At 44.0% G+C, this 24,072-nt stretch overlaps 1 protein-coding gene across 12 annotated transcripts in view; it reads left to right on the top strand.

Moving 5' to 3' along the window:
- The first annotated feature begins 701 nt into the window (after positions 1 to 701).
- KCNH7 (potassium voltage-gated channel subfamily H member 7) overlaps positions 702 to 24,072 on the top strand; it is a 272,670-nt gene continuing 249,299 nt past the window's right edge. For 11 of the 12 annotated variants that reach the window (XM_081870827.1, XM_081870825.1, XM_081870826.1 and 8 more), the window contains exons 1-2: positions 703 to 1,453; positions 4,830 to 5,060. In XM_081870827.1, coding sequence (XP_081726953.1) covers positions 1,378 to 1,453; positions 4,830 to 5,060 — 307 coding nt within the window. In that variant the 5' untranslated portion in view covers positions 703 to 1,377. Of the gene's footprint in view, positions 1,454 to 4,829; positions 5,061 to 24,072 lie in introns of all 12 variants that reach the window. The other variant, XM_081870829.1, reaches the window with a different exon arrangement.

Raw genomic sequence — 24,072 nt, 5'->3', positions numbered from 1 at the left:
ATAGTCTGCCCCCCCCCATCCTTCCTGGCTAGGCAAAGTCGAGCTGCCTAGAGAAGGACTCCCTCACCTAAGACAGAGAGGCACTTTAGACATAGCACACAGCTGTGTCTTTTATTGGGGATCCCCCGGCCCAGATATGGCTAGACTAAAGCTCCCCTTATTCCTTTGACCGGAGGGAGCGGCCATATTTGGAAGGCCACCCACCCACCCAGCACCCACCCACCCACTCCCCTAGCTGCTGTGGCCTGGGCTCGCCCTAAGTGGTCGTTCAACGTGAGAGAGGAGCCAAACTCTGCCTATGCTCCGGAGTACTATCTCGTACTCGTAGTCTTCCCCACACGTCCAAGTCGACCCGTGTGGGGAGGCGGAGGAGCGTGGGTGCATAGGAGCCAACTCCTAGGGCCGAGGTCCCTTTGCCCCTCTCCAACAAAACACCCACCTGCAACTCAAATGGGGTGTGAGCATCGCGTCTCGTGATTGATTGCGCAGGGCGTGACTCCCCCCCCCCCATATATTATTCAAGTCGGCCCCTTTGGGTGTGTGGGTCGCCTTGTAAGACGAAGCGTGAGGCATCGGTTTCCTTTTCTCTCTCCTCCGCCTGACTTGTGCCTCTGCGTGTTGTCTCCGCTGCGTTTGGGGTGTGTGTTGGAGGGGAGGGAGAGGGGACGTGGCTGCCTCTTGTGTAGCCGATCCCTACCGGAGCTGTGTGTGCGCGCGCGGTCGCTCGCGTGTCTGGGCGCGCTCTCGTCGCCCGGGAGAGATTTATTGGCTGGCTTCTGCTGAAGCACGCTTGAGTAACCCGAGCTGCTGCGAGCCGCTCCGGAGCTGCCCGCAGGCGGCTCGGCGGGGACGCGTCACCACACTCACTCTCGCAGCTCTGAGCCCCGTTCGACGCCGCGCCGGAGCGACCCAGGGAGCCTCGGCTGTTCCTTGCAAAAGGGCGAGGAGGTTGAAGGGCTGGGCTCCGCAAGGAGGAGCAAAAGCGAGGCGGAGAGAGAGAGAGAGAGACGCGCCCCGGCGCACCTCCATCGCCTAGGCGAGTCGCCCTCGTCGCCGCGCTGCGCCTCGACGCGCCCCTGGCCGCCTCCCTGCCCACTACATCCATCCCGGCCCAGAGCGGGTCAGGTTCGCCCCGAGGCGCTAGGCGAGCATGGAGCTGAGTCCGGGAGGGCAAGCGGCGGCGCGCTGCTGAGCTAAGCAAGCGGCGAGCTGCCCCCGCGGCCCGAAGGGACGATGCTTTCTCGCAAAGGCTAGCTCGAGAGCCAGGCGCCCAGCGAGCGGAGCGCGCCCGGGAAACGGAGCGAGCGAAAGCGGCCGCCGCCGAGGAGTCCTCGCCGCCGCGCCAGGGCTGGGGGAAGGCGACGCGCCAGGGGCACCATGCCTGTTCGCCGAGGTCATGTGGCACCACAGAACACCTTCTTGGGGACCATCATCCGCAAATTCGAAGGGCAGAGTAAGTTCTCCGCCAGCCTTGGCGTTTCTTGCGCAAGGGGGAATGGGGAAAGGGGGCTGGGTTGGTGGGGGGGGGGTGTCTAGGGCAGGCGGGCAAAGTTGAGCCAAAGGCTGTCGGACGGGAAAAGTCTGAGCTGGAACCCAGAACAGGTCTCAGGGTAGCTTCCCTTCCCATCCTTCCTATCTGGTCCCGAAACATTTCGCTTAAACTCTCAGCTTGTCATGCAGTGAACTCTTTGCTATAGCTATATATACCTGCCTGTCCGCCTTGGGACCGCTCAAGTGAGTCAGAACGCACAGAAGGCTTGCTTATGAAATCTCCCATTTTCTCCTTCGGGAGTGGGGTTTGAAGTAGATTGGGAGGTCCTGGGAAATGCCAGCAGAGAGAACTAGCTCAGGGGCAGAGCATCTGCTTTGCATGCATGCATGTGGAAGGTGCCAGGTTCGTTCCCTGGCATCTCCAGGTGGGGTGAGGTTCCCCTCCTGCTTAAAACCCTGGACAGCAGCTGCCAGTCTAGATTAGTGGTCTGATTCTGTTCAAGGCAGTTTCCTATATCCCCAAACAACATGCACCTTCCCACCTTGACCCTATTGCCCAGAGGCTCCTTGTTTAGCATTAGTTTATGGAAAAGTTTCCAGCAGGAGGATTCGGAAGGTTTTTCCAGAGGAAACTTTAACTGCGATGGATTTGGATTTCTGCCTGACCTGTAGGACCTTTCCCTAATTTCAACAGCAGATTGTGAAATAGGTGCAGTGGACCGCCTTGCCTGCAGTGTCACTCTGAGCATGTTTACTCGGAAGTAAACCCTCATATAGATTTAGAAGAAGCTTAGTTCCTAGTAAATGCGCTTGAGGTTGCAGCCTTAGAGTGCAATCCTATGCAGGGTTTACTCAGGAGTAAGCCTCATTGTGTTCAGTGGCACTCACTCTCGGTTAAGTGTGCATCAGATTACAGCCTTTATCTTTTGGATGCAGACAATGATTTTAAGAAGATACTGTAATGCCTGGTCTGGTTTGGTTGTCTAATACCATGAACACCACACACTGAAACAATATGTTGGATGCATGCACATTCCCTTAAATACGTAGTAAAATTAAAATACGTTGAAGGATATTTTAGGAGTAACATGCATTTACTGCAAATCTGTCTCATTGTAATAGACTCATAGCTCACAATAAAGGTCAGATCCTGCAGCCCTCTGAGATGTAAGTAGCCCATTAAAGTCAGAGGATTTATTTATCGCTGCTAGGGTGTGCATAATGAGACCATTGAGTGACAGGAGCTGCAGTTGCCACAAAGAAAGCTTGTAAATAATCAGGCACCCCATCTGGGATGAGCTGTAAATTACAGGTATCTGACAGAATGTGCAAAGGGTTGAGAGTAACCTATTATATAGGGTGTATTGCAGCCTTTTCAGATTTCCCATCATGCTTCCAGGTGTAAACATTAGGACAATGGCATGTTGTGTTGCTCACGGGGGTGTGATAGTTTTGATGCAGCTTGGGAGGGAAGTCAGGTGAGCGACTTAATCATGTCTTGGTTCATATTGTGAAGACAGATGCGGCTTCAAAGCTGCGCTTGCCATTAAAAACAGAAGCTTCAGCAAAATTAAATAAATAAAAAGCACAACAGAGCAGTTGATGTCATTTTGGTAGAGAGAACCCTCGGATGAGTGTTTCAAGAGAAATGTCTGAACTAGCATACATTGTTACACTCGGACTGTATAAGAATGATTGAGGTTACCGTTTTCTCTCCCAATGATCTAGAAGTGTGCCTGGTTCCACACTTAAAGTTGCAGTCTTGTATACACATACTCAGGAGTGACATCCATTGAGTTCAAAGGGTCTTGATTCAGAGTGCATCTAAGCCTGTCAACTGCACTGGGTCTGAAACAAACTGAAAATCAGTTGGAGCAAGAGAACTTGCTTCTTGGTCAGCTGCTCCTGAATGGAGTGTATACGCTGTTCTTTGCAACTTAACCCTGCAATTTGGCATCATTTTACAGAGCAATAATTGCGGCATAATTTTGTACAGCAATCAGCGTGTATAGGAAGGCATTCATTTAAGCTGGCAGTGCTGTGCAGGAGAGTGCTGGGAGGCCAGTAGTGGCCCAAGCAGGAAGAGGGGAATACTGTAGTTTTCCTTCTTGCTTTACGTTGCTATTGCACTGTAACATCTCACAGCGAATCAAGTAAAAATCAAGCTTGTATACTTGTCTGGTTATGTGACAAGTAAGAATTGTCTCCAGGTGAGACCCTGAATCGAAAAGAGACCTCTCCCTGAGACACTGGAGAGTGTCTACCAGTCAGAATGGACACTTAGGAGCTAGAATCAGTGATTCCCAAACTTGGGTCTCCAGCTGATTTTGAACTACAACTCCCATCACCCCTAGGAAGCAAAATTAGTGGTCAGGGATGATGGGAATTGTAGTCTGGAAACAGTTGGAGACCCACGTTTGTGCAACACTAAGGAAGATGGACAAATAGATAAGGCAGCTTCCTAGGAATTGAGTCCTATTCTCTACTGACCAGCATGGAAGCTTTTGCAAACTGAATATACTGTTCACTCTCTTTTAAAGTTTTGTTTCTCAATGCTCCCCAGATTACTAATGCAACTGATGACTAATATAACCAACAAGGTGTCAAAAAGGCTAATGGAGTTTTTTTAAAAAAATGCACTAGTTATTTTTTGTGGAATTATTTGCAGTGCTGTTAAATTATTAGTAAAACATCCCTATTCCATGTTTCCTGTTGACCTGTCTGTACCTAGGATTTAATTAAACCTGGAGTTTGCTTCACAATCCCAAACTTTCAGGGCCCATGGGCACCACACACACAAACGCATATAAACCCCACAACCCATTCCGTTGACTACTTCTTTTAATCCTAGTTTCAGAAGGGGACAGACCCTGTTGGTGCTTGGGAAGGCCTCTGTTGGCACCACATTGGCAACCCCTATTACGAGTCCTATTATGAAGCCTATTTCCTAAGCTTTGGCAAGCAACCCCATCTAAAATTAAAGCCTGAGAATTACTCCCTTCCCTCTAGGCTACTTGGATATCCATACTAGCCAGCCTTCCTCTGTTGGACATTTTTAGCACAACAAAAGCTACGGTCATATTTGTATTTGCTGATAAGTTTTGCAATAAAGGTTCCTGTATCAAATCCCGCAGCAATCCAGGTGACTTTGGATTTAATTCATCTACTTTTTACTGATTTTTTTAAAAAGACCTCTGGTACATTTGTGTAGTGTTGAATATCTACTGAAGTTCGCTATACTGTAGCAGTCAGACGCAGAAATATCTCCTGACAGGCAGCTGTGAGGTTTTATGAAATGTTGCACAATTACTGAAAAATGCATTACTTTTTTATTGCAGATAAAAAATTCATCATTGCTAATGCTAGAGTGCAGAACTGTGCTATCATCTACTGCAATGATGGGTTCTGTGAGATGACTGGATTCTCCAGACCAGACGTCATGCAGAAACCATGCACCTGTGACTTTCTTCATGGACCAGAGACCAAAAGGCATCACATTGCCCAAATTGCTCAGGCTTTGCTTGGGTCAGAAGAGAGAAAAGTGGAAGTCACCTATTATCATAAAGATGGTAAAGTAGTTTCAATTATTTTTTTTTTAAAAAAATGTCTTTGAGAAATTGGCTTCCTTTGGAACTGGTTTTGAAAGATGGCTTCTTTGATACTACAGGTCAGAGTTTTGTTAGGAGTCAGTCAACATAAGATATGCTATGTTGTGTGAAACATGCATTTATACAAAGGCAGCTAAAATAAAAGTACAGTAAATACAATGGACCAGTCATCCAAATAATGCAAGACCACATTAAGAAAACTTTTGATAGTGGCTTACCTATACAGTGCACCAGCCCAAACCTAGAACTGTTCGCCTCAACCCTAGTGGAGCTGCGCTTCTTTCATATGCAATGAAACAAGGTTGTTATTCTAAGGGCATTTAATCTGAGGTATCATGCTCCACTCCAATCAGTGCAAGTTGCTTCTGTTTACATGTCCTCAGGATTGGTGTGTAAGGTGGGCTTGTTCAGAATTTGCATAAAAGCGATGTAAGGTAATTGTTTCAAATGGTAATTTTCAACTTCCCCCTCCAGTTTCCATTCCAGGAAGTGATTTCTTTTTTTAAAGAATAGAAATAACTCTTGACCGGGGGAATCAAGTGTTTGTATGATTTAGATTTTTTTTTTCACCTTCAGGTGTTGATATGTGTTAGGCAGTCACCATATGTAGGAACAACTGCTGAATTTTGAATGCATTTTTATCTCTTTTGGCAAAATACAACATTTTTTTGTCATGATCACCATCATAATCATTTTATTTCAGATTGTACAAAAGAGTTTAGAATTCATATCTAATTCATCTGTATAATATGTTTTTATTAATTGCCCTTGAATTCATTCATGAAATTTATCAATATTGTCTCATTTTATGGATAGGAAACTAAATCTATGAGATTGGTGAGTGACTTACTCAAAATCAATGTAGTGTCTACATTCAAACAAGGAATTATGTGTGCTTGGAAGCTAACAAAAACACTGGGCTTATGTATATGTGCTGAATAGTGACTAATGATGAGATTTGAGGTCCTTTCGGGATGACCTGTTTATTGAGCATCCATCCTGATTTATTTATACAAAGTTTGCAGGGAGACTAGGTGACGTTGGCTATTTATGGAGCATTGGTTCTGATTTGTTTGTGGGGAGGTTAAATGATTTTGCCACAAGGAAATGCTATCCCTCACTTTCCAGTGCATCATACTCCTTATCACAAAAAGTTTGATTGGGAGGGTAGAGGATCAGGCATGCTGCCCTGGAACTCCCAACCAAATAATATTTAATTGCACAACCTGAATTTCCAGGTTTGTGGTTGAATCCTAGCAGAAAATAGTTGCAGCCTGAAAGTGTTTCCTAGTTTCAGATCTACCGACAGAAATATCCTTACCAATGTACCCAAAAGCAGAATGAGAATGAAAGCAATGCTATTGTTGATCATATAATCTCTGACAGTCATGTAACCTGTGGTGTCCGTTTTTTGTTGTGTTGCTGATCCCTTGCCCTCGCGAGTGACGCCGCTGTTTAATGAAGGAAAGGAGATTCCGTGCTGAGAGTGTTGATCTGTATGGATTGTTTCACATCATGGAAAAAAGCATGCTCAGGCATACGCTTAGGTTAAAAAGGGCACCTGACTGAATAAGCTACTCAGCAGTCAAAGTAAAGAGCAGTCGAGTCTTGCCCTGAAACAATCAGCTTTAAACAAATACCCTGTCATACTGCTTCAAATACTGAGTAATTACTCTGGAGAGAGTTTAAAAAGGAGAAAAATGGATGGGGGAGAAGGATCTACCTGTTTCAGATGGAGGACAGTTTGGCGATTGTTTTTAGAAAAAAGATTACAGGCTGACTGAAATATACTTGACATAATTAGTCATGGCATGAACTAAGAACAATACAGCATTATGCTTTTGATTGGGGGGGGCAAGGAAAATAAGCATGCATGTTCATTTGTCATGATGCAGCCTGATAAGGGAATGGCGATGCTAATTATTTCCGAAGGTTTAAATTAGTTTTCTTTTCTGATTATTCAGCATTATAAGTCAGACATTAAACAAATCCGAATAATGCATAAGCCTGTTGTACTCTATTTTTGTTTGCACTGTGTACATGTATTCAAAGGGGAAATGCAAAGTAATCTCGTATATTCAAATTTGGAGCTTTAATTAGCTTTGGAGGTCTGCCAGCCTGCTGTTTACATTCATTTGAGAACTACAATGATAGAGGAGAATCAGGCTTTAAAGCAACAGTGACACATGTGGCTCTTTGCTTCTTCTCGCTGGCATTGCCAAACTGGCATTTGGGTACACGGATGGTGGGTAGAGTTACTCCTGTTGGTGCTAAGAGTATAATATGGAACCCTTAAAAAAACCAAAACAACAGTTCTGGATTCGATTCCATTCTGAATGTTCAAAGAAAATGTATCTGTTGATCCAAAGGCTCTGGCTTTCAGTGGGTGCAAATGTTGCTTACTAATTTGTTTTAGCATACTTGAAATATTGCCCTTCTTCCAGGCTTCTCATAGCAGCTTATATAAAAGTTGCCCAACATTTATTCTCACAACAACCCTGTGATGTAGGTTAGACCAAGATATAAGGCACGCCTCTTCCAAATAAGATCCAGTACAAACCTAAGCATGCTAATTCAGAAGTCAGTCCCCTAGATTCAATGGATTTTACTCTGTGGTAAGTGTGTTTAGAATAGTAGCTTTGAACTAATAGAATGGCAATTTCCTTTGTAGTAGTGTCCCGGTAGCAATAAATAGAAACCATGGCAGTAGCTGCAGCAGCTCCAGTTATGTGTTTTGTTATGCACATACGCATGCCATTGATTTCAATGGGATGTGCATATTTATAGAACTGCAGCAGCTATGTTTCACCCTGTGAACCTTTGGGATGAGCATTGGTGCTTACTTTCTCTATGCTTAAGATGTTGGCAGGTAACTATCAGCTGATATTCAGAAGTAAGACCCATTGAGCCAGGTGGAACTTACTCTCAGGTAAGTGTTACAGGATGGCAGTCTAAATTTCAAACTTTCTGAAAGCTGCTTATGACCTGCTCCCCAGAGAGGCTTGTCTGGTGCCATCATTACATGTGTTTAGAAGCCAGGTGAAAACATTCCTCTCTACCCAGGCCTATGGCTATTAAATAATCTACAGCCTGTAAAAGTCTGAGGGAGAGGACTGTTATTACGATGACTATTTTATTATCAGGCTTTCTGTCAGTATGCTTTTTATTATGTTTTTATCACTGATGTTCTGTAATGTGTTTTCAATGTTGTATACCACTCTGGGGTCTTTTGATAAAGGGTGGTATATAAATTGAATTAATAATAATAATCAACAGTGCTATTTTTCTGGAAACAGAGGTGCCGGAACTTACCACCTTGTTCTCTTCTAATGGCAAACGCGCCCACCTGAGGGGTGCCAGAACTGAGTTCTGGTGAGTTCCGGGTAGAAAAAAAGCCCTGAAACAAACAAACAACCCCCCGCAAAACCCCCACTACCCCCAGTCTCTCAGTTTGGCAGGCCTGAAGTGTCCCTGGGTTAATTGCTTCACCTGAAGTTGGATTTTTCATGAACCAATCAGCCAGTCATCAGTCATTGGGATTTAGGAAGCTGCCTTAAACTCATTTAGACCATTGGTCCATCTCACTCAATATTTGACGAGATTTGACGCTGGGGAGGAGGAGGTGGGAACTGATCCTGTTGCTGAGGAACAGAGTCCAGAGCAACAGAGACCAGCGCAGGAGTGGCCCAGAACCCCCCCTAAAGGAGTGGCCCAGAACCCCTCCAAAGGCTACTGTCAAGTCTGAGCCAAAGAGTGAGCCATCCTCACCCACAGGTCCAGCTGTAAGGTTCAAAAGATGCAGCAGGTCAGAGGGTGAGTTTTCTGACGCTGGGGATGGTCTAGCTGGCCCTAGTGGGTCAGAGGGGGTACCAGTACTCACGCTGAGGAGATCAACTCGAGCCACGTAGGGAAAACTGCCTGACAGGTTTGAAGCCACAAGTGTGTGGGTTGGTGTGGCCCAGTGTGAACCTGAAGCCTTTGAGGATGTTCAGAAACTGCCTCAGGAAGAAGCCAGCAAATGGCATGAGGTGATGCAGAAGGAGATGAACCATCCTCTGCTACCAAAGCAGATACGGATAAAAGACAGTTGGAACCACAAAAGCTTGAACCTCATGGTCTAAGAACGAACAGTCTACCCTGACTGGCAGCAGTTCTCCAGGGCTCTGGACTGGCCTCTTCCCCAGTCCTGCCTGGTGATGCTGGTGACTGAACTAGGGATTTTCTGCATGCAAAGCAGATGCTACCCCTCTGAGGTATAGCCCCTTTCAAATAAAATGTCATCAATTGCTGCATTCCTAACACATTCAAGAATTACTAAAGTTAACATCTCTACCTGTCAGTAAATGGCTCTCAGCTTCCTGGGATGTTCCAGCGTTATAAGAAGCAATTTCCATGAGAAGCAGGAAGAAGAAAGGAGATTTTAATAGGAGGGTTTAATGGTGGCCAAGCCACAAGCAATTGATCGAATTAAACTGACGCAGAGTAACACTTCTACGGTCCATGTAAAATCACCGTGGAGAGTTATGCATATACCCTGTGGGAAAAGGAGGCTTGCATTACCGAACTCTGCTTAAACTGTATCTATATCATTTTTGTAGTTCCCTCCCCTTTTTTCTAATAGAACCATTTGTCTAAAGTTCAAAGCCTATATGTATATTTCATTCCATGCCATGAGCTAATCCTTTATGGGAAATTAGTAAAATAACCAAGGTGGTGGGGCATAATCAAAAGGAGCACTTGAAAAACAGGCCAAACTTTGATGTGTAAAAATACTTTTAAAAAAAGAAAATAAGTGATTACATACATCTCAATGGAACAGCTAAATAATCTGCATTCCCTTTGACTGCAGTCACTCTGCTCAGCTTAGGAAAGGTGTGTGTCTTAAATTACCAAGGTATATGAAAATCATATCACCAATTGTGCCTAAATAAAGTGTTTTCCAAAGTTGCCCAATAGGCATTAAGTAGCTATTAAAATCCAGAGTAACAGGGAACAATGTTCCTCCTCATCTGCGTCATAACATCCTTTCTACAATCGGTTTATCTTTAGTGACTGATCTGATTAGGTATCTTTGGAGGGGAGATACTGTTTATGCAGCATATCAATATTTTTGTTTTAATAAAGTTATTTGCCATGGAGATGTGTGACAGCTCTTTCTCTGAGGACTCCCATTTCTCTCTTTAAGCCATTATTGCATAAATCATACTTGACAGCTGCAAAATATTGCTTGGGGTGATAAAGCTGTAAAGCTTTGACATGAAAACTATAATTGTGAGGGGATCGAGGGTGGGGGGTTGTGTATTTAAATCAAGGAGCTCTGTATCCTGTCAGCCCTTTTCATGTGTGATGGGTGCGCTGTAAGAGGATGAAAGTCAGAGGTGCCTAAGTGTAGACATCCTATGAAGTCTGATTATTGACAGGAAAGTGAAGTTGCTCAATGCTGCTGCGTAACCGGAGAGATTTTGTGGGGGAGGAGTACAAGGGCAGGACGTGGCGGTGACAGATAACATGACAGCCGGAAAGAATTACTTCTGACAGTTCTTTTGATATTCCAAAGAGCGAAATAGTATTGCCACCATCTTTTGTTGAATTGTGCAACACGGAGGGTTGATCTGATAAACAAACAGAATTTTGCTTCCCAGAATCACTGAAGTTGCTAATCAATAGTTTAAAGGGCAAGGGGGGGAAATGAATTTATATACTCAACAGCACATTGTGTTTATCATTTGTACAATGCATCTTATTCAGCCTTATGAGGCTGAGTCAGTAATATGTTCTTATGGGCAATGGCAAGGTCCAGTGGTGATAGGAGGTTGCTTTATACTGAGTCAGACCATTGATCCATGTAGCTCAGTACTGTCTCCACTGATGGACAGCTTCTCTCTGGAGTTTCAGGCAGGGGTCTTCCTTAGCTGGAGATGCCAGGGATTGAACCCAGGACCTCTTGGCATGCAAAGTGTACGCTCTGCCAATGAGCTATGTTTCATAACAAACAGGGAGAGGGAGAGCAGGATGGCTGGAATGTGATGGCACACACACAGAGAGAGGAGTTTGCAATCCTGCTAATTCTCCAGCTCTACCGATCATCAGAGACTGCTCCTAAGTGACTTTCCTTGTGAGTCAACAGCTCTTTATAGGGAGGGGAAAGAAAACCCTGATAGTGACCCTCCTGTATTTCAGGCAGAGTGCTTCTTTCAGTACTACCTGGTAATGCTAGGGATGGATTGTGGCCCCTTCTGCACACTCAAAGCATGGCATCTACTACTAAGCTACAGGCTTCTCTGTGACATGTGGGCCTACATGAACCCTTGATCTGATCCACCAAGGCAAGTCTTATGTCCTGAGTTTACATTTAAGGAACTGTGGCTGAATGGTAGAGACTCACCCGCAAGGCCATGTCTTCAGTCCATGGAGTGAGTGAGGACTGAAATCCAGGTGTCCTTTTTGAGGCATTATAGCCTCTTTGCTATACTGGCTCCTACTGATGATGATGACATATTTATGTATATCTCACCTTTTCCCCTGATGGGGACACAGGGTAGCTTACACATAAAAATGAAAACCTCTAAAAACATATAAAAAACAATTGTTAGAAGTAAAATTGTATACATATATGAAATCTATTTAAACCATACAAATAATTGCAATATAAACAGCAAGGCCCCAACCCTTTCATTAAAAGCAGTCAGTTCCCCAAAGCCTACTGAAACAAGAAGGTCTTCACCTGCCAGTGGAAGGACAACAATGAGGGAGCAAGACTAGCTTCTCTATGAATGGAGTTCCAAAGTCTGGGAGCAGCCACGAAAAAGGCCCTATTTTTCCTTAAAGTATATATAAGTTGCCTCTCTGCCCAAAGGTACCTGACAACAATAAATGCCAGTAATTCCTTGTCCTATGCCAGGAGTGGGGAACCCTAGACTCTGGGGCGAAATGGAACCCTCCAGGCCTGCCTATCTAACCCTTGGAATGCCCTTCCTCAGCCCTGCTTTGTATCCAAAAAGTGTTTTTGCCAGGCTGGGATGTGTCCTTTAACTCTGCTCGTTTCTCTTGGTTGAATGGCTCAAGCATAGAACTCTGTGTGTGTTTGTAAAATGTAGTTTCCAATACAAAAGTAAAATTTAGAGGGGTTTATTTTTGCCTTTGGCCCTGCCTACCATAAGGTGTGTGACCCTGGGAAGGTTTCCAAGAAAAGGATATGGTCCTTCTTGGGGGGGGGGGAATCCCCACCCCCTCACACGCCATAGTCTAGAAGACTGTCAGAACCAGAGTTGTTGTTGTTGTTTTAAAAAAGCCACGTGTTTTATTGTATTCTGAAGCACCCAGTGAAAAAATTCTGAGAGTGGAAACTAGAATTCCACACAGCACCTGCTCCCCACCCCTGCTCAGAATAGTATTTAGCACCCTCGATTTACAAAGGTTCATCTCCCACATTAAAGCTACCTTGGCGAAGTGCAACACAGCCTTTTCAGTTTAGCCTGTCGCACCTATTTGCCATGGGTGTTCTGAGTGACGTTTTATCAGTCAAGCTCACTGCCCAGGTTAATAGCCTGTAACAAAGCTCCATCTCAAAAACCGCTAAAGTAATGACAGAGCACGAGTCACAGAGGTGAAAGTTAGCAATTGCTATTGTACAGTCTGCCGTCTCATTAGTCACGCCTTTTGTTAGAAGATCAGGTGAACATTGCTGCCACTGACCTTCTGCACGGTGGCACTGAGGTGTTATCCCAAAACCCAGGTTCCTCTTCTTAGCTCCAAACCTTGTGTGTGACTTTTATTGCCAGCATGAAGCACAATCCACTGAAAGTTTCTCCTGCAGTCAGAGGAGACTGGTTTATTACGGCAAAAGAGGACACTGCCTAACTACCCTTAGTCTGCCCTCAGGCCACACCTGCCTGCTTTCTTTCTTACAACCAGGCAGAGGGTGGCTCTGACTGACATTGGCTTTGGCTCCACCCACTGTTAACCTCCCCGCCTTCCACCCTCATAGTCGCAATGAGCACCGGCCACCTCTGCCTGCAGTAGACCTACATCGCAGTGGATGATGGTAGCTGCTTAGGAGCACTGCCAAGCCCTCCTTTAGCTCCCGCACATTTCAAGCAAGTGGGAAAAATAGTCAGCAAACCCTGCCCATTTTTAATATTCACAATGCTATGTGGAAATATCTAAGTCATGTATGTCACAGAGACATAATGCTCCAAGTTATTCGCATGGATACAAAAACTTAGGGACTATGCAGAAAGGGCAAAACTTACCAGAAAAAAAAGAAAGAAATCAAGATAACAAACTTTTTATAAAATAATAGAAATGGTTTATTGAATATTTACAAAAAAAATCGTAAATAGATAAGAACATTGGCAAGATTATTGTAATAACCTGCAGCTTTGTAAGAGTATATAATTAAAGTAGATGAATAAAAGAATGAGTTAAGTTAATTTAGAATATGCACAAAATGATAAAAATAAAATTAAGGAACCACAGAAAGAGGAGGAAAGAAGTTGAGTTTTGAAATGTTAAAATGACTGTAAAATTATTGAAACTGATGTAACTGAAAATCATAAATTTTATGCTTTTCTTTAAAAAATGCTCCAAATTATTCTTCCCTGTCTGTGCTCAGTGTAGCCTTGGCTATGCTGACTTTGGCTGAGGGAAATTGCAGTTCAATCACATCTGAAGGCCACACATGTTGCCCACCCCTAGCGTAAATCTTGCAACATGTTTCACAAAGCTGGGTCTGCCTTGTGCAGCATACATCAGTTGAAGGTGGAAACACTGGCCACCTGATTCACTTGTCACCAGGATCTTGGCATCCTAAACTTTATATATTCTGTTTGGAGGCTGTCTGGCCCAAGGCCAGTTAAAAGATCAATAGAAGGAAGAGCAGTGGAAGCCTCAAAGTGGCCCACCAACTGATAGCAGCAGGCATCTGAACTGAGCAGGCACACAGGTGCCCCCCCCCAAGAGGCAGATTTAGGGCAGCGCCAGTGGTGAGGTTACACTGGGTGCACAGACAAGGAGGGCACCGTCTCAAAGCCTGGTAGGCAGTAGCCTGGCTTCAGGAGAGACGTGTGCTGGCTCTGACAGGGTCCTAGAGTACTCCATCCTCCTTCCCCAAGCTGGATAAGCACTTACCGGGTTTTGGGAAGAAGATAGGAGGGCTCTAGGACCATGCCAGAGCCTCACACCTCTATCTCAAAGCCTGGCTTAAGCTGGCGCTGTAAGGGTTGCGAGGGGAGGGTGTCAAACGCCCTTACACAGTGCAGCATATAACCAAGGTCTCCCCCTGTCTCCCCGTTACACTCTTCTCTACTATGGGGAGAAGTATTGCATTTATATTTAAATTAAATTATATTCACCTCCAACTTTGCATCAGAGAGATCAATCAGCTTCTCTAGTGCAAAATAATACCTTTGTTTTATAGCCTATATGCATTCTTCAATTAAGTATAGCAGAGTCCTGGCTGACTTAGCCGAATTGCAGTGATGGTTCCAGGACACTTATCAGTCGCTTCGCAAGTTGATTATTTGTGTGCACCCTATAACAAAGTGTCAAGTAATTGATGGTTTCTACAGCTACTGTTGGAAAAACAATATTTTGTATACAAAACTCACGATCAGAAAGCGTTCAGCAGAGGCCTACACTTTCAATATTGTCTGTAGATTTTATTTAATACCAAGAATAGATCTGTTTGTTTCTCCTTCTTCTTTGCCCCATTTTTTAATCACCCACTTCACTGAAAAGCTCTTAAATGTCATGAAAGTAGGTCTTTTCCATCCTTGTAAAATGTCTGCTTTGTTTTTCAACAGTGATTACTAATAGCTATGAAAAGTCTTACACAGATGAGACACCAGCAGTTTTCACACTGAGACAATGTAAATGCTCTTACATGTGCTAAAGGAGTTCTAGGTAGGCACTGTTTTGCAAACACCTTGTTCTGTATCTATTTCCAATGCCATCATGTAATTTTGAACTGCAAAACAATTATGGCTAATAAGACTTTAATTAACTCTGAGCACTTTATTATGAGTGCATCATATCTGCAATGAAGCAGTCTTGCTTCAGAGGCTAATTATCAGTGGAGTGATTTTATTTCCCTATATTTTAGTCAGAAAGTGGAAGAAAGTCCCTTACCCAATTGGAGGAGACGAGTTGCTAACATCATTCCGACTTGCTAATAGTATTCTGCAACTTGACAAATGTCACACTCTCTTTCTTACCTCTATAACAAATGCTGAGATTTGAAGCTTTGGGGGGGGGGGTTGCACCCTGTATTTATGGAGACAGGAAAAAATGAAGCTGTGAGCTGTACCAGCACCCTGAGTTTACGGATGTGCTTTGTGCAGCTCAGATCTCAGTTCTGTTACTTTCATCTTTCCATTCTTTGTTTGAGGAACTCAAAACAGCTTACATATGGCTACCCAAAGCAACAAAGAGTCTCGTGGCACCTCAGAGATTATCAGCACAATCCCCAAGCATATCTACTCAGATGCAAATCAGATGGAATATAGTGAGGCCTCTTCTAAGTAAGTGTGGGTACAATAGCCATACTATAAATTTATTGTGGTATAAGCTTCTGAGTACCAGAACTCACATCATCATATAGTGGTGCCTCAGGAATCTTTTGTTGTTCTTACAAAAAGCTAGCAAGATGTAAGATGTAAATTGTCGAACTGTTTCTGTTTAGTAGCTACTAGCTGCCAGCTATCAAATATATCTGCACTTACGATTAAGCAAGCACAATCAGTCAGCAAACTACTCTCTAGCCCCGAGAACAGGCCATATTACAGACCCTCCAAGCATCCCTATTTTCCAGGGAGAAATATTAGAGGCTATGGGGTTATCCAACTCTTGAGCCATCTGAAGGCAACCCTGTATAGGGAAGTATTTTAAAAAATGTTTAATGTTTTATTATATTTTTATATATGTTGGAAGCCACCCAGAGGGGCTGGGGCAATCCAGTCAGATGTGTGGGGTATAAATAGTTGTTGTTGTTGTTGTTGTTGTTCTTGTCCTATTTAGAACATCTTTATTTTCATCGGAGAAATGTTGGAGAGTATGGTATTAGCCTTTAGGCTTGCAACAGTATGGCTCCTTCAGAATGCTTAAGTGTTATCCACTTAAGCTCTATGAAAATTGTATCAGACCACAACACCATGCAGAGACCAACCAATTCAGGCAGCAAATCAGTCACAGAGTGTCCACACATCCTGCTTAACACAGCCTTCTGTTTGAAGTGCTGCCTGATCCAAGACTGATTTTAGGAAAAAGAGCTAGAAGAAGGGAAAGTCTTGATGCTGTCTTGAAATTGCCCTTCAGGACTTAGCACCTGGACAGCAGACACCTGGTCACACTATTCTTCACTACAGTGAACTGCCAGTCAGCATAGACAATACTAAGCTGGAAAGACCAATGGTCTAACTCAGTGGAAGGCAACTTCCTGTATCCTTGGCCCAATTTACTATACCTGTTGTTCAGCCTGGACACTGAGATCCAACTCTGAGGGCCTTCTGGTGGTTCCCTCACTGAGAGAAGTGAGGTTACAGTGAACAAGGCAGAGGGCCTTCTCGGTAGTGATGCCCACCATGTGGAATGTCCTCCCATCAGATGTCAAGGAGATAAGTAACTATACAACCTTTAGAAGGCATGTGAATAGGGATGTTCTTAATGTTTGATGTTTTATTATGTTTTATTATGCTGGAAGCTGCTCGGAGTCAGATAGGCGGGGTACAAATAATAAATATTATTATTCCATTTTATATTATTACTCCATTTCTACAGAGTAGTTTCTGAACAGACATTATGAAAGAGAGAGAAAGAGAGCGTTTCCAGGGAAGATAGGTAGGAGTACAAAATGCCCAATCATGGCAAATGGAATTATTTCTTCACGGGCCAGCTCTGTTTTCCCACTTATTTCTTAATAATATGGCTCAATAGATAGAGGAGAGGGGTGGGGAGGGGACAGCAAAACATTAGATAAGCCATGACACAGGCTTCATAGGTTCACTTCTAGAGGATTAAAGGACAATGACACCCACACAATTCTATCCAGTAGAGATCACATTCTCTCAGCTTTGTAGCTACAGCACCGTCCCTGATAGAAATTCCAAAGGTATGAAACATTTCACTGGGGATTTAACTCCTGAAGCCACAGCCGCTTTTCAACTTCATGTTTTGCATGTAGGTACAGATGCTCAAGCATAAACTACATGCAGCTCTCGTGAAGCATAAAGCACAACTGCAAGTAACATTCGGGTTGCGTCTCTTGGAAATACACCCAAGTGGATCCCTGCTCTGCTCCTGGTTACTATGCAAGCAGAATAGGAATAGATAGGGGCAGAAGGGAGGAACCCTAGAGGAAGCAGTAAAGGGTCGGAGAAGGTCTTCCATGGGAGATGCAGGATGGAAATTCAGCGTAATCTCATGGCTATTTGCAGATGCAATTATTTAACTTGCAGTTGACGGGGTGATTTTATTTTATTGTTTGCTGATCTTTTGTCGCTATTACCTTGTAGAAATATATATGTCTGTAAGAGGGAGTGTGAAATATATACAGATTCCTGAATTCTGTTTTTCATTAGACTTTGAACACTTAGAGGGTGGCAATGTGACTTGTGTTGTACATTTGGGCTGTCAACCACATTGAGCACAAAACAAAACAAATTCCTTCCAGTAGCACCTTAAAGACCAACTAAGTCAGTTCTTGGTATGAGCTTTCGTGTGCATGCACACTTCTTCAGATACACACAGAAGTGTGCATGCACACGAAAGCTCATACCAAGAACTGACTTAGTTGGTCTTTAAGGTGCTACTGGAAGGAATTTGTTTTGCTTTGACTATGGCAGACCAACACGGCTACCTATCTGTAACTGGCACATTGAGCACAGTTATGTGGCATGCAAGTTCAAAATGAAATGAAATGAGAAATGAAAATTTAAAGATAAACTCATGTATCTGCTCCTTGGATAGGCATGCCAGAGCACAAAAGGAGAGGAAGAATCAGTTTTTATATTTAGGAGAATAACAAAACATGATTTTTACAATGGTGCTGTTCTGACAATCTGACTTCTTTCTAAGGACTGGGGCTGCTTATATCAGTCACTGGCTGCAACTATCTTCCATCCTTTGCCTGCTTCTTTGCCATCCTTCCATTCATCTAATATAAGAGGCATAATATCCTGGATCTTTTTCAAATTTCTCACTGATATGGCTTTCCTGCTCTACCAATTTAACTCATTCAGAAGAAGTCAGGAGTTTAGATTTCCTTGAAAATGATATCAACGGTGTCAATTAACGAATGCTGCAAAAGTGATTTACAAGATATAGACCTGCTCATATTTCCTACTTGGCATACTCCCATTTTTCTCTTTTGGATTTTTTTTAAAAAAGATTGCTATAGATTGCTATAGAGGCAATGAAAGCTGATACAGAGTTGTGTTCCTGAGATGCTGATGCCTAGTGATTTTATCACCTGAACGGGTTTGGAGCTGGTGTGGTTTTGGGGTGGGTTTTGCTTTTTCTCCCTCTGCTATGTGTACTATGTGGCCTGGCTCATGTTCCCAACTCATGTAGAATCATTTGCTCTGCAAACACCTTCCCTGACGCATCTGCTTGTGGCAGACTGCTTCAGGCTGCAATCCACAGGGGCTAGGGTGCTGCTAGCTTGATCTTTGAACAGAGATTTGGCCTAGTTGGCATCATAGGCTATTCCATGTATACAATTACTTCTCTGCAGTGCCTTGATTTCTAGTATTGCTTGTTTGGTTTGGGATCACTTGTCTTTCATGTCTTCTTGTGGTCCTACTCCTGTATAGAACACTTCTCTCCTCTTCTGTTGCGTGCCCTGCCATATTTGACATAGGACTTCCCCCTGCTGCTTCCCCCCTTAGCTTATTCCCTCATAAAGACACGTGCCATTCCAAAAATCATTTTCCCCATTTAAAATTGCCAGTTGTTATGATGATGTAGCTGTTAGAAAACTTGCAAAATAGAGACATAATTCAGACAAAATGGGAGGAATGGATTTTCCATTCTTGTGTACTTATTACCATGCTACACAGATTAGATGGGGATCAGGTCAGAGGTTAAGACAACTTGTTTAGTATACATAGGTAAAAAAGTTAACAGTCCCCTGGATGGTTAACTATGGGGTTGTGGCGCTCATCTCACTTCAGGCCAAGGGAGCTGGTATTTGTCCACAGACAGCTTTCCAGGTCGTGTGGCCAGCATGACTAAACCACTTCTGGCACAATGGGACACTGTGACGGAAACAAGAGCACACGGAAATGCCGTTTAGCTTCCTGCCACAGCAGTACCTATTTATCTACTTGCACTGACGTGCTTTAGAACTCACTCCTTCTGTATTCATGCCTTGCTACAAAGTTGAACAATATATTCTTCATGGCCGGGATTCAGGCTTGCAATTGGACTATAGCCCTCAGAAAGATTGTCAGAAGGTGCATTTGGAAACTAATGTTTGGTTTTAAATATTATACTGGGAGGAATGATGTTAATGCAGCTAACTTCTTTTCAACCTAAACTGTGCACCTTGCTTTTATGGAGCCAGAAATCTGAATCCTGGTTCATCCAGGACCCAGTGAACAATGCTCCATGAGGTGGGAAGCCTCTTAGTGACTGTAGCAGTTCTGACAACCGCCACAACCACCTGCTGAAAACTGCAGCCCCATCTTCTTTCAGTACCACCGCTGTCTGCCTGCTTATCCTCCATCCACCACAGCCTGGCTTCTTCTGGCAATCAGAGCAGCAAAGAGGAAGAAGTAGCCACTGCTTGTTTTTCCTTTCTTGTTCCTCTCTTATGTGCTGAGTCTAGAAAGAAGTTATGTGCCACCAGGGAGGGAGGGAGAGGGTAATCTACAGGTGGCCATAAGCAGTTATTAAAGCTGCTAGCTGCTACAGTCACTTGGAGACTTCTCACAACGTGGGTCCTCATCCGCAGGCTTATGTGTGAACAGGGATTTCATCATCACCACATTCTCTCCCTGAAAAAGTTTGAGGCTGGCCTATCCTCATCTGTGAGCTATGTCAAAAGGAACGATTGTTGGGCTACTACAGCAGATAATGAGATAAGGCAAAAGGACAGAATTGGTCTTCCCTCTGGAACAATTTGGATGCAACCCAGAAAAAAAAAGATGTTCACTTGCAATCCTATTGTTTTCGATGAGATTATCCATCTGTCTTTATTCCATGTGTTTGTATTTTGTCTGCATACATAGACCCTGTGCACAGCCTGTACATCCTTACAAATGTAGGCTCTGTGTCATGAGTTGGCAGGATGATGGGGAGGAAGAAGAGGATCCTGGTGAGGTGCAGCCAGGACTGGCATGCACCGGGGCAAGCAAAGGATGGGGAAGAAAGTACTCACAGGGTGACGGAGGATGGTGAGGGGATAGAGGTTAATACACAGGAACCAGAGCAGCAGGACCTGTCACCAAAGCCAGAGGGACCCTTCTTCATATGAACACGGCAGGCACTGAGTAATAGGGAGCAGTCAGAGTGGTGCTCTAGGAGGCTGAGGCAGGCAAGGCCCACAGCCTAGCTCCCTAGCCGGCCAGATGAGGCTCACTAGCAATGGGAGAAGGTGTGATTCCTCAGCTTGAATAGGCTTAGGACAGGTGAGGGTCACATGTCTCATTAAGCCCAGATACTGCAATCAGCATGCAAAGTACAAAAGCAGAGCTGAGGTACTGTGTCTGCTCAATTGCCCATGGTGATGGACCTTGGCTTGGATGTTCCTGGACTGTGGTTCAATACTGTGCTTTGGGTTTGACTCTGGACTGTATCTTGACTGTGGGACTTCAGACTTGGCTACTTGGATTGACCCTGTACTGCGTTTCCTGACCTTTAGACTTTGCTTGTGTGGCTTGACCCCCAGACTTTGGACTTGACGTACTGACTTGCTGCCTGGAAGGCCAGGGGTTCAGGACACTCTGCATGTGGACAGGAACTGAAGGTACTTCTAGATGGGTATTGATTGTGCGATCACTGCTCCTCATGTATTCAAGTTTGTTGCAGTGTGTCCTCATTATGTCATTGGCATCAAAAGGCCAGGCTAGATTTCCACCGCCACCAATTTAATCCAGATTTTCCCTTTTGGGTAACAATTCATTTGTTACTTCTCAGTGACCAATTTACAATATTAAGCCCTCATCTGGAAGCACCCCCTGAAGGAAAATGGCTCCCAATTCTTTGCTTATACAGAGGGTCTATTCTTGGATCTGCAAGCCACCCCAACCATACTCCTGTCCTTATGACTGTTCAGTCTATCTAAATTGATTTTGTGAGCATGGCTTTAGGTTGCAATGTTTAAACACATTTACAGGAGAGTAAATCCTACTGAACTTGGTGAGACTTATCTCTGATTAAACAAGCTTGGTAATGAATTCTTTTGCATTGATTTTTGGATTTGGTTGTTTTACTGCCACTCATGCCTTGTATTCCTTTAAAAATGTGCTCACTGTATAGATAAAACATTTCTCAATTACAGAAGCTATGGCGTATAGAGGGGAACCATTGTTTACATAATCAGAAAGCACCTCCCCTTTCATTTTCCAAACTCTGGTTATCTAAAATGTTATATGAAAGTGTTCTATGAAAATGAAAATAAACTCACTTAGGGAGAAGAGAGGAATCCAGGTAGATGGGTTGGCAAACATAAGGTAAAAGTGAGTTGCAGGTTTCATTTTTTTCACCTCATTGAGCGACATAATCAGGGATATGGCTAGCAATGGTGGCTCTTGCCTACTGGAACTGGAAGGCAAGGAGGCCAACAGCAGGTGGAGCTAGAGTTCCTCAAGGGCAACAATGAGACTTAGAAGGATGAAGCTGACAGGCAGTGCTGCCACCCCCTGGGCTGGATGTAAGCAGAAAGGTGGGAAGGTGATAGCTGGTTGAAGGCAGACTGAGTTGTGTTGGTCAGTGCTCCTTCACCCTAATGTGCCTGCCTCCATGGATTGCCAGGTTGTTAGAATCATCGAAGCACCAGTCCATGGCACACATTTGCATATGCTAATATAGGTGCATACATGCAAGTTTACATCTCTGAGCAAATGAAGATTGTGGGTTGCTGGAGTCTCACTAGGGCTGTGCTTTGCAGTATGCCCAGCAGCATGAAAGCAAAATGGTCATTGTTGTTTTAAGTGGTGCAGATGGTCCAGGGCCCAGCTCAGAAGACCTGGGGCTCAGCTCAACATTGTTGCCTGGGACTTCTTCAATAGCCTCCTCCATAGTGAGAGATAATGAGCCTTTGCTGCTGCTGTCATACTGTTATGAGACGCCTGGTATCCATTAGTCAGCACCCCATTTGCATCATTGAAGACGTACAGAGAGCAGATCTTCAAAGGGTGGGAATACTCTTCACACTGCGCAGAATTCTTTTTGGAGTGTTGGAGAGTCTGAAGTGAGATAACCTCACTGGAACATTTCCACCCTTGTATTAGGAGAAAAAGTTCATTGCCTAGGTTTCCTTATCTAGGTCAGACACAGAAGGGAGAACTTTTGTCCTCCCTTTTGCTTCTCCTGTCATTACTTTCATCTCGCAGCAAAGGATGCTGAAGGATGCCTCTGCTCTGCTTATCCCCACGCCTGCAGACCACCCAGCCTCTCTCTGGTACACCCCTCTCTCTCCCGCAGGCATCTTCCCACGGTCCAAAGAGTTTGAGCCCTTTTCCGTCTTCTCTCTTCCTCTCCAAATTAGTGTATAGCCAGGGTGTGCTTAACCCTTATATAGCATCTGTTTTCTTCCTTTTGTTCACAAAGTCACTCAACACCCCCTCATCCTTGCAGATCCTCGGCTCCTTGGCACTTTTGATCTATCTGGCTTGAGGCTAGGAACCTACTATTAAAGAAAGGCTCATATCCCTCAGTTCCAGGATTCAGGGTGTTCTGAACCAAAGAAATTGGTGGAAGCAAATTCTGGAAATAAAACGTAAGGGGAACCCAAAATCAAAAGAGTGGAAGTAATATACCAGCCTTCATTCCCATGCTCGTATATTTTCAATTGGATGTGTTGTGTTACTTGCTTTCAAGTGTCATTCATTCTCACCTGCTTCTATGAAAGTAATCTTCCTTTGGAACTGAGACTGTGATCCTGTGCACCTCTGCCATTCAGTTCAGTGGAGCCTATTCCCGGAAAACTGGGTACAGTATAAGACTGCAGCACAAATCATTGGCAGAGAAGTGTCAAAGAAATAAAGCAAGAACCATTATTTCACACTCTCTCTCACTTTCCGTGTATGTGAGAGAGAGAGAAGAGAAGAGAAGAGAAGAGAAGAGAAGAGAAGAGAAGAGAAGAGAAGAGAGAGTACACACACACACACACACACACACACACACACACGAAGGAGAGTAGGGACAGGGAGGGATTTTGAAAGCAGGCATAACTAACTTGTAGGCCTCCAAATATTATCGCTGACCATTCAGCCAGAAAAGGAAATGGGAGCAGAAATTGCCAGAATTCATACATTCACCTGGGGTCAGGAACAGAATTTACACAGTCAGCACTATCATTTTTTTTTTTTTTTTTGTCTGCAGATCTTACATAAACAATTGCATTATTTTTTTGCATTGTTTTTGATATTTCCCTTCCATTGAAATGCATTGTAATTAATAACACAATCACATAAATGAACATGTTTGTTTCATCCATAGCAGATAGTGAGACAAACGATGTAGGTTTTAGTGGAAAACGAACTGCGGCAGAACAGAAACAATGCTGATTGCAGAATGGGATGCAGATCGCTGCCTCCTAGCATCCCTTGCTGAGGCTGTTGAAGGTTGGAGTCCAACCACATCTGGCGGAGACCACATGTTCCATACCCTTGTTTCACCAAATAGAGCTTTTGACAAATTTGTACTGGATCCTAGGAAGATGCGGTTAATAATTAAAACCCGTAAAACTGATTGCAGTGACTAACAAAAACAATGATACTAGAGTTTCTAAGCAGACCAATTTAGCTTCTGC

Source organism: Podarcis erhardii (assembly GCF_964252035.2).
Source record: "Podarcis erhardii genome assembly, chromosome: 1".
NCBI classification, from domain to species: Eukaryota; Metazoa; Chordata; class Lepidosauria; order Squamata; family Lacertidae; genus Podarcis; species Podarcis erhardii.
This window is presented reverse-complemented; position numbering and strand designations above follow the sequence as displayed.